The sequence below is a fragment of the Chelmon rostratus genome, chromosome 2 (genome assembly GCF_017976325.1).
Source record: "Chelmon rostratus isolate fCheRos1 chromosome 2, fCheRos1.pri, whole genome shotgun sequence".
Classification (NCBI taxonomy): Eukaryota; Metazoa; Chordata; class Actinopteri; order Chaetodontiformes; family Chaetodontidae; genus Chelmon; species Chelmon rostratus.
In genome coordinates, this window is record NC_055659.1 from 5,605,422 (window position 1) to 5,615,560 (window position 10,139).

A 10,139-nucleotide genomic window follows, 5' to 3' on the forward strand; every position below is an offset into this window, starting at 1 on the left:
AGGGGGCGCCCCCAAAAAAGTACCAATTATTAATTGCTATCATCAGGTGCAGCCTTGTGTCTCCAAAATGTTTTTTTTCCAGGAAAAACAGTAACATGATTAATAACATGAATTGGCCTTAAAGTCCAAAAGGTTCTGAGTGATGTTTACTTGCTGTAGACTATTTAGAGTGAGTTACTGTATAACCTATACATGAGTAAAAGTCATCCTGTTATCAACTCTCCAGATGATAGGATGGCACAGAGTGATCGAGGGATGTGGATGCGTTTGGTTCCTGTAGACCAACCCTTCAGACAACTGCAGGTAACCTCTGAGTGGAGGAGACTGTTCTCCTAAAGTAACTGTTCCTCTAAAGAGTATTAGTACTGTCAGTAATCATTCAAATAGCAGTGACCAATTATAACATGTAATAAAATATGCTTTACACAAATACACAGGTGAGTATGTGAACTGTCTGAAAACCATTCATACCTCTAAGTAAATTTATTACACATTATGTTTATAAAATAATAATAATGAGAAATGTTTACCTGATTAAAGGTAGTTTCTCTCTCTCCAGTCTTCAGATGTATCACGACGGAAGTTACTTCAGACACCAGGAGCTGCACTCCCCTTCCCTCCCCTCAAGGTGGCGTTATCTCCAATTAACCAGCTGCTGTAGCACCGTAAAAATTACAACAGCTCAGAAAATAAGAAACACCTTGCACACACAGTCATGGGGAACATTTGAAACAGTTTGTATTGAACTGGTGGTGTAGTTAATTTAAACACAAGATACTTGTGCTCAAAAAGAGGATTCATTCTCAGTGAAGAACCTTGGAGCTCTAATCTGCCTCTATACCTGCCAAAGAGCAGTGATTCCTAACACATCTCTGGGGGTCATCAGGTGGAAACCTCCCTTCAACGGTGTTTCGCCTACTTAGTCCCACTACACCTCCAGGAGGCTAGATGGTGAACTCCGGCACCCCCCCCCCCCTAGTGCCAGTTCACACTGCTCCTATCCAAACAGCACTGGATTAATTCAAATAAAGTTTTTAAATTTACATATTTCTAACATCCCAGATATTATCTACACCTGCTTGTTATTCGACTGATGGTTGTCAGGCAAACATGAGAAGCTGCTATTCTCTACATTCACAATGGATAACCTCAGTTTTGGTATCACCAGGTGTTGTCCAATAATATAGTTGTCTCTGCCCACCAGGTGTTGTCCAATGGGGAGCCATGCATCCTGTTCCAGGCCAGGAAGCTGTCTCTCCGCTACGAGAGACAGAAGCAGCTGGACCTGACAGAGAGAGCCTTTTCTCCTCAGAAACCTGTCGACATCAGCCAATCCGTCTGCCGCCAGGATAAGGCCACGTATGTACACCTGTCTGTCTGGACGGCTCATCTGTCTACCTGTCTGTCTGATGGACACAAACCTTTAGAAGCGTCGGAAAACACAAATCATTTAGATTCAGCTGTTTTCGGATGTTGATGGGAGAAACGTCTCGAGATAGAGCTCAAATATTCCTCCTCAGACAGCTGGAGGAGCTGTTGGAGATGTAGATGGATTAAAGGTAGGTTTCCAATAACTGAAATACAGCAAGAGTACATTCACATTTAGATATAACAAGGCCGAATGCAGTGTGTCCAGTAAAACAGGTCCAAAGTGATGTGTCCAACGAAGGATGCTGATGAAAAAAGTCCATCAGCTCAAAACATTGGGTCTTTTGTTACTTAAGTCTGACCGTCTGTCTGTCTGTCTGTCTGTCTGTCTGTCTTCATCAGGCTGGTCATGAGGTTTGGAGATGTGGAGGATGTGAGAGGCCTATCCATCAGGTCAGTCAAATTATCTGTCTGCTGAATATGCAGTAAAATATAACTTCATCATACTAATCAAGTCAAATGTGTGATTAACACACTGATCTGACTGTAAATCTGTTCTAAATGTTCGCATGTTCCCTGTGGAGTTTTCTTGTAAACCAGTGGTGGAGTGTAACAAAGTACATTTACTCAAGTACTGTACTGAAGTACAATTTTGAGGCACTTTAAATACATTCAATTTATGCTACTTTGTACTTCTACTCCACTACATTTCAGAGGGAAATACCTACTTTTTACTGTTACGCTGGGATATATGTGAGATCATCGTGTACTTATAAGGACAATGAAGTTATAAATGAACTATTTAAGATAAGATTGGGGACAAAATGGGGTCCACTCATAACCAAACAACACTACTAGAGGTCAAAATGCCACATGGTTCCTTTAAGGCTAAAAGGTCAACAGTCTGGACTGACAGTTTCATCCCTCTGGTGTCAGACTGCAGCTGTCCAACACTTTCTATGAGTCTTCGGGTCAGTGGTGGTTCTCGGTGGAAAGCGTCTCTCTGCTCTACAACACCTCTGAAGAGGCCGTGTTCAATGCCAGCGAGGTGTACGCTCCAGCCTCCTCCTCCTACCACTGCCTCCATGTAAGCAGCCTGCAGCGCTACAGCACCCTGCTGCTGCCCAGCACCGAGCACGCCCGCCGCTGGGCCATCACCTTCACCAACTTCCAGGTACCTGTCCGTCTGCCCAGCCAACTCACTATCTGATATTTTGAAGGGAATATATTGTTTATTATAGACGAAGCTCGATCAGTGATATCTGGAGAAACTATCGTCCACCTTTAAGTCAGTCGGTCAGTCATGAAATCCCTCCATCCAAAAGTGAATGTCCAATCATTACTAAGCAACAGTAATAATTTTTTTTAGCCTTTCTTAAACCAAACACTGTCTTCTTCTCAGATTCAGGCGTTCAACGTCACTTCCAGTAAATTTTCTCCAGCGAGTGACTGCGCCACCTTCTTGACGCCGGCCATCCTGATGGGCCTCATCACTTCCCTCATCCTGCTGCTGGTCCTGGCCTACGCCCTGCACATGGTCATCCACCTAAAACACATCGAGCATGACGACGAACACAAGGCCGACATTTACTTCCCTCAAAACCCTGAACAGCATGAGAACTGCTGCGTGGAAAATGTCACTGAGAAAAATATTCTGTAGAAGAATAAGAGGATAATTAGAAGTAAATTAGAGACTTATTACAGTTATGCTCCAAGCAGACGCTTGATGCTGATTTGATGCTGACAACTAGCACCAAACCTCTGGTATGACTTTCAGCTCAGGATTAGATTTTTTAAATATATATTTCTAGTGTTTTATAATTTGCCCAGTGAATTTCTGCATTTGTCTTTATAACAAAGTTAATAAAATCTAAATAAAAATTACTCAAACGCATGTGGGGACATTTATCAACTATATGAGTAGAATTAAGAATAGCCTTAAGAAGTGCTTGAACCTTTGCGCATAAATAAGATATTATCAAATAATTAATTGTGAATAAATTTAGCCCAACGATATAACAACAAAACTGTGAAATAATCCAATATATCTTTTAAAATCATTTATGATTAAATCTATTTTCACCCAACTTCTTTTCATAATAACAGAGTTTATTTTTTTCCTTTTTCCTTTTGTGTAGACTAATCACAAACTAGCTTTGCCAGACAGAAATAAACAGAACTATAATAAGCCTGTTTTTGTAAAAGAAACAGGATGAAACAATATTTCATACTACTGAGCTGAGCTAACATTTATTGGACATCTTAATGGTTATATAGTTATTGTATACACTCATTCATGATATTAGAAAAATAGATATAAAGCAAACATATATAGGATATACATATAAACCATACATATTCAAAGATAAACATATACATGTCATTAATACGTTTATTAAAATTATGGAATGTTGAAAGGTTTTGTTCTCCATGTAACAATAGCGATTGGGGTAATTATACTTCTGTCCGGTGGGTGGCAGTGACACGAGCAGAAGCGTTTACATGAAGCCATATTTTATCGAAGAAGAAGACGCTCATATCGACCTCAGGGGAAGAACTGACAGCAAGTGTACCAACTTTTGTGACTATATAACGTTACTTGTCTTGGCAATTGATATCCCACTATTACAGTAAGGGACGGAACAAAATATAGTATCATAACACTTTCAATGCTCAGAGTATTGTAGACAAAACAATGGTCAGTTCGTAATATGCACACCGATTGCCTCGGCTCGGTCGTCCCCGTGTGGTCGGCTGCTTCTGTCAGTTAGCATCTTGCAAGCCTCTGTTCTCTCCTCGGCTAAAGGTCAGGATCTTCTGATGACATCCAGGTGCGCAACAGCGCCTTAATTTAGGAAATCAGATCAAATGTCATTCAGTCGTAGGTGATGTTGTTCAGGATTCAGCATGATCAAACATTAAGGGAAAGCAACATGACTAAGTCACATGTACACGATTCAACGTAACTTCCCTTACAACTCTACACTTTATTTAAAGAAGCAGTTTGATTTTTGCATCCTGTGTGTTGTTAAAGTTTGAAATTAGATATCCGGAGGTTGAATTAAACTGGACATTTTGCCATTTTTTTCTGAGCTCTCTTAGCTTTCTCGTTTAGCATTGTGGCCGGTGTAGCTGTCGGACGGTTCCACAACAGGAAGAGGACCATCCTGTCTTCCGTTACCGCTGCCGGTGTGGTTTAATGTCGGTGTAGTTGTAGGTGTAGCTGCCTCCTTCCTCAGCCGGGGACTTCATGTTTAACCATCTCTCCGCTGCTCTCACGCTGCTTCCCCGCCGCCTGCTCTTTTCCTCACCGGGCGCTTTGACCAGAGGCTGCCGCCTCCTCGGGACGATGGAGCCGGCCGTGGTGAGGTGCATCCCCGGTGAGCACAAACTCACCATCTCCTTCTGTCTGGACGGCAGCTACAGGCACATGTTGCGGGACCAGGACGAAGCGGTGGGCAAAGTCCTGCTCCGGATCTCTAACAACAGCTCCAAGGGTCAAGGCAAGGCAAAGAAGTCGAAGAAGAACAAGGGACAGCAGCCGTGTGAAACCCCGGAGGCCCCCGTGGTGAAGTTGTACTACGGCGGGGACGAGGTGGCCGGCACGGTGCTGAACTCGGAGGCGTGGCAGGACGGAGCCGTGCTGCAGGTGGGGGACGTTAAATACTCGGTGCAGAGGAACGCTCCCACCTTCACCACCGCGGAGCTGCCGGTGTCCCTGCTGGCCGGCTTCCCCGTCTGCCCCAATCTGAAAGTGGAGTTCGGGAACCTGCAAGACTGCGAGTTCAAGTGGTTTAAAGAAAGTGTCCCAAACACAAGGTAAATACACTAAACAAAGGTTGGTGTTTATGGTACAGACTTGATGTATTTTGGTCACAATTTTAATAACCAAATTTATATAAAGAAGATTTGTTTACTTTATGTTTTCCTTAAAAAATATTGGCAAATATGTCATCATCATCATTATCATCATCATCATCATCATTATTTAAAAATATCAATGTGCGTATTTGCCTCAGAAACCCAGCACTTATTATCCAAGGTAATGGATCATAAATGTGTCACCAGAGCTGGGAACTGGGCTGCATAAAGAAAAAAACAGCACAGATTATTTTCTTTCCACCTTATATTTTTCACAGAACAGTCTCAGATTAAATGTCCTTCAGTTAAACAAGTTATGGGACACCCAACACTTTTGTCCTTATCTTTCTCGTTGTTCTTCTCCTAGCCCTGAAGCTGCTGGAGAAGCTCCAGGTCAGGACAGCAGCTGGACAGAGGTAGGATGTGGAAGAGTCCACGTCCCGTCCAACGAGGACATCGGCTGCAGGCTCAAACTGTGCTGCACACCTAAAGATGGGAGCCGCAGTGGCCCGGCCAAGGAGCTGGTCTCTGCGGTAGCCGTAGAGGCCGGACCAGGCGTGTGCACGTACGACAACCGACACGCTTACACTGTGAAAGAGGCGGAGTGGCCGGTTGTAAGGGTGGTGTCTTACAACATCCTCGCTGATGTCTACGCCCAGACTGAACTGTCCAAGAATGTGCTTTACCCGTACTGTGCCCCCTATGCCCTGCAGCTGGACTACAGGCAGAACCTGATCAAGAAGGAGCTGGCCGGATACAACGCTGACATCATCTGTCTGCAGGAGGTCGACAAAGGTCATTAGAACAACAATTTAACAGATGAACTGTTCACGTTAGCTGTTCTCTGTTCCGAGGGGCTGTTCATTTTCAGGCCACACAGACGCTGTGGTTGGTTGTTCGTGTTAATCAAAGAAACATGAGAATTTAAGGCTTGTTATTTCTGCAAGTAAACTTTTAATTACCTCCACAGCTGCAAACATTTCATCCATGCTTGACAACATTTTGGTGGAAATTCGTGGTTTTATCTGACGTAGGATGACGGCATCCTCAACCTCAATCCCGCAGGCAAAGCTGTGATTGGTTGATTGTTTTTGCAGTAGGGAAACAGGTGTCAGTCAACACATTACCTGACTTATTTGAGTCCCTGTAGTCATGGACGTGGTCTGTCATTCAGCGCTCTTAAACTAGACTAAGGATTTGTTGCTGGGCTGTACTGGACTGCATCAAGTTGTACAGGTGCAACTGTGCAGAAGAAGCCCTCGTTCATGGATTCTGAGGGACTGACGCCGAAGCCTCATGTTTATCATTAATATTTAAAATCACTGAGACTTTTTCTGCTATCATTATCGGAGTCAGTCAGTGTCATGTACTGTATGCTTAGCCAGTTATTTCTCTTGGTAGTAACAAAAATGTTAATTGTGTGTTTTGTGGTGTTTTTTGTTTAATATTACATCTGAGGAGATAATATCCAAATTGCTTCTCATCCTATTATATAAAATGCCTCTGTACTGCTTGTGATTGCCATTGATTGAATTGATTGATTAGCTGATGTGAGTCCATGCTTTAAAAGTTAGTCTCCGCCTTTATGTAAAGTGCTTTCAGCTAGAGGATGTGCGAGTCTGCTTTCTGACTTTGCTCTGTGTTCTCTGGACTTTTTAGGAGTGTTCACTGACAGTCTGACTCCAGCTCTGGATGCCTTCGGTCTGGATGGTGTTTTTCGGATCAAAGAGAAGCAGCATGAAGGACTGGCTACATTCTACCGCAGGTCAGGTCTGCCAGCAGCCAGAAGCTGCAAAAAGTGTTGTTTCAGTGCTGTCCAGGGCTGATGCAGTCCTGTTCTGGGCTATTTGACTAGCCTCAAACACCCTTTAATACCTGCTGTTTGAGTCAATGATGCAATCAGACCCCTCTTTCCTCTCTCAGTCCAAGATATTTTGATGTGATGTGCAACGTTTTAATCCGGGATTAAGTGAGGTAATTTAGAAATAACATCATTTTGTCTTTTTAGGTCCAAGTTTCAGCTGCTGAGCTGTCATGACATCGTGCTGCAAGCTGCATTGACCTCTGACCCCATCCACTCCGAGCTGCTGCAGGGGGTTTCCACTAACAGCACTCTGAAGGAAAAGATACTGCAGAGGTCCACCACCCTGCAGGTACTGCTGTTCACCTGCTGCACTAGCTGACAGTCACTCAGCAGAGGACTCAGACTTGTTGGGTTTTTGTCTTGTGGTCTCGCCCCTCTAACTGGGCTGTGGGAAACTTTTGAGCATTTTTGCTACTTTTGACATTAATGAACTAATTGATTAATAATGAAAAAAGAAACAAAATAACCAATAGCAAACATAATCATTAATGTTGCAGTCCCAGTGTCTTTCCTAACTCATTTCTGTGCAGGTCAGTGTGCTTGAGGACCTGAATAAACCGGGCAGGAAGGTCTGTGTGGCCAACACTCACCTGTACTGGCACCCAAAAGGTACAACAAGTCATTCCTCTGTATGAACACACCTGAGTCGTTGATATAAGAGAGCAGACAGATCTGTGCCCTAAAATTCCTGAAAAACCAATTCATTTTCTTTGAAGGAGGAAACATTCGTTTGGTGCAGATGGGCGTGGCGCTACAACACCTGAGTCATGTGATCAGCGAGGTTGCACCTGGAGCCCCTCTGGTCTTCTGTGGGGACTTCAACTCCTCCCCTGACTCAGGTAACTCCACACCTTCAGGCAAGGCCACAGTAGCATCGGTCTCTGCCAGCCTTCGCTTCTTCTGTCATTTACGGCTGACTTAAGAAATACACTTCCTGTTTTGATGGAAATGTTTTTTTCTCTTATTCTTGTCTGCAGGTGTGTTCCAGCTGGTCAGTGAGGCTGCGGTTCCTCAGCATCATGCAGACTGGAGCAGCTTTGGACCGGAGGAGTCCTGCTGTATGGAGCTGCTCTCTGCCTTCCCCCCACTGCTGAGCGCCTGCAGCCAGCCAGCCTACACAAACTATGTGGGAGGGTTTCACGGCTGCCTGGACTACATCTTCATACAGCCGGACAGCATGCAGGTACTGATACCGTTTCCAGCAGCAGCAGCTGTTTTCAGCAAAAAAGCCCCCAAAAAACCCACCGGACACTACATATTCAGCACTGAGCAGCAGATAGACAAACTTACAGATGAGCTGGTGAACGTGTTGGAGTATTTAAATATGTAGATAGGCAGCAGCTGTTAGTACGCCAGAAACATTTTATGAGGTGATGATAGTGATGTCTCCACTCCCAAAGTGGATAAAAAAACAGTTATTGCAGGTTTAAAGAAATTGTGACATAAAACAGAAGTTATTGTTGTTTGTGCAGGTGGAGCAGGTAATTCCTCTGCCCAGCCACCAGGAGGTCACCACCTACAAGGCTCTGCCCAGCGTGGCTCACCCCTCCGACCACATCGCCCTGATCTGTGACCTGCGCTGGAACCCCTGACCTCTGACCCCAAACCACCTGAACAAAAAGACACTGAGAACTGGGCCATCGGTTGCTCCAGCAAATAACATTCTGACTCTGGATTTCTTTATACTCCGAGCACAGAAACATGTTTCTGCAGGTTTACTGGAAAGGAATGAAAGAATGCAGAAACATGGACGAGCAGAGAATCTCACATGACTGAAATGTTGTGATTAAGTTCATATTGTATTATTAACAGTACAATAATTAATTAAGTCCAATCACTGATATTCAGTGTTGAGGTTGTTAAGTAATTAATTACTCTGATTGGTACATACTCCTTACAGAAAGATAAGTTGCATTACTGGATCATACAAGGTTGATGATTATTATCTGTCTGACCTCATATTACCAACAGGGACCTCTGCTGGCTAAGCCTCCTCCTTCAAAACTGTTGTTATGGCGTGCTTAATAAATAAATATCAACATTTTAATAAAGGTATTATTATTATTATTGCCAAACAAGTTGCTCAGTGGTCCTTTAAGTTTTTAAATAAAGTTTGAGTCTATGCATGACAGTCAGATTCTTCACTCATTCTTTCCCACTCTTTTTAATTCTGATACTTCTAACAACAATAAAAGGCAGCACAAATGTCTCCATGATACGGTGGCCTGTTTGGGTTAACTTTTTCTCTCTGTGGACAACAAATTTACTTAAACACATCTCATAATCCAGTAGAAGTCCAATCACTTAATGGAAGAAAAAAATAGTTAAGTAAGATCTGATACTTCCAACAAAACTTAGGGCCAAACAAGACTGTCTGTGAATGTCTCCATGGATACGGTAATACATCAACAAGGATGTTAAAACGGATGGGAAACCGGAAGTAGCTAAGCAAACGGTCAGATCCGACTGACTTATCTAATCTTGTTCTCTATTTCTCACAGTATGTAAATACGGTCATCGTATGGCACATCCACTTATGATCGCCACGCTGTTTTTCTATGATTGGTCAGAAGTGGTTGAGAGGCGGGAACGGTGAGTTTGGACATACCATTGTGTCGTATATTAGGGGCGCAGAGAAAGGTTTGAATAAAGGTTACGAAATAGGTGGGACAGCCGTGACAATTTGGCCTACTTTTCACCAAGAGAAAATAATTACAAAAAGAATAAAGCGTGTCTCGCATTATTTTTGTAAATTTAAGGGAGATTTGTGTTTTCAGCTAAGGCTCCGGAGGACTGGACCATCCCCAAGTCACTGACAGCAGTAAAGGCAGACCGTCAAGTTTGCTGGAGTCAACCAGCTAGGCCCGGAAACTGGGTGATTTGGCCTTTAAAATAAAAGCATAAACACAAATTCTCTGTCCTGAAGCTTAGAGCTCCAAAGCCCTATTACAGAGTAACCACTTAATTGGATATGGCATCGAAATTACAATAAAATAAAAACAGAGAAGATTAGATTTGGATTTGTTGTCACTAATATATTAAAATT

General features: G+C 43.2%; 2 protein-coding genes across 2 annotated transcripts; both read left to right on the top strand.

Moving 5' to 3' along the window:
- Positions 1-234: 234 nt before the first annotated feature.
- Positions 235-3,028, top strand: atp6ap1la (ATPase H+ transporting accessory protein 1 like a). The gene is made up of 6 exons (XM_041945041.1): positions 235-303; positions 560-628; positions 1,205-1,359; positions 1,771-1,821; positions 2,305-2,542; positions 2,771-3,028. Exons 1-6 carry the CDS (start codon positions 235-237, stop codon positions 3,026-3,028), a joined length of 840 nt encoding a protein of 279 aa, XP_041800975.1.
- An 853-nt stretch (positions 3,029-3,881) lies between these two features.
- On the top strand, positions 3,882-9,217 carry pde12 (phosphodiesterase 12). Its single transcript, XM_041954295.1, has 8 exons — positions 3,882-5,187; positions 5,597-6,024; positions 6,889-6,994; positions 7,238-7,382; positions 7,624-7,702; positions 7,810-7,932; positions 8,071-8,276; positions 8,566-9,217. The coding sequence occupies exons 1-8, from the start codon at positions 4,619-4,621 to the stop codon at positions 8,683-8,685; spliced, it is 1,776 nt and encodes a 591-aa protein (XP_041810229.1). The 5' UTR covers positions 3,882-4,618; the 3' UTR covers positions 8,686-9,217.
- The last annotated feature ends 922 nt before the right edge of the window (positions 9,218-10,139 follow it).

What these genes read in the sequence shown, in the direction of transcription:
- pde12 (XM_041954295.1), top strand. Translation starts at nt 4,619, where the DNA reads ATGTTTAACCATCTCTCCGCTGCTCTCACGCTGCTTCCCCGCCGCCTG. An exon ending in TCTGCAGGAGGTCGACAAAG is followed by an intron (nt 6,025 to 6,888) that starts GTCATTAGAACA and finishes TGGACTTTTTAG; the next exon opens with GAGTGTTCACTGACAGTCTG. An exon ending in CTGGCTACATTCTACCGCAG is followed by an intron (nt 6,995 to 7,237) that starts GTCAGGTCTGCC and finishes TTGTCTTTTTAG; the next exon opens with GTCCAAGTTTCAGCTGCTGA.
- atp6ap1la (XM_041945041.1), top strand. Translation starts at nt 235, where the DNA reads ATGGCACAGAGTGATCGAGGGATGTGGATGCGTTTGGTTCCTGTAGAC. An exon ending in AACCCTTCAGACAACTGCAG is followed by an intron (nt 304 to 559) that starts GTAACCTCTGAG and finishes CTCTCTCTCCAG; the next exon opens with TCTTCAGATGTATCACGACG. An exon ending in TCACCTTCACCAACTTCCAG is followed by an intron (nt 2,543 to 2,770) that starts GTACCTGTCCGT and finishes TCTTCTTCTCAG; the next exon opens with ATTCAGGCGTTCAACGTCAC.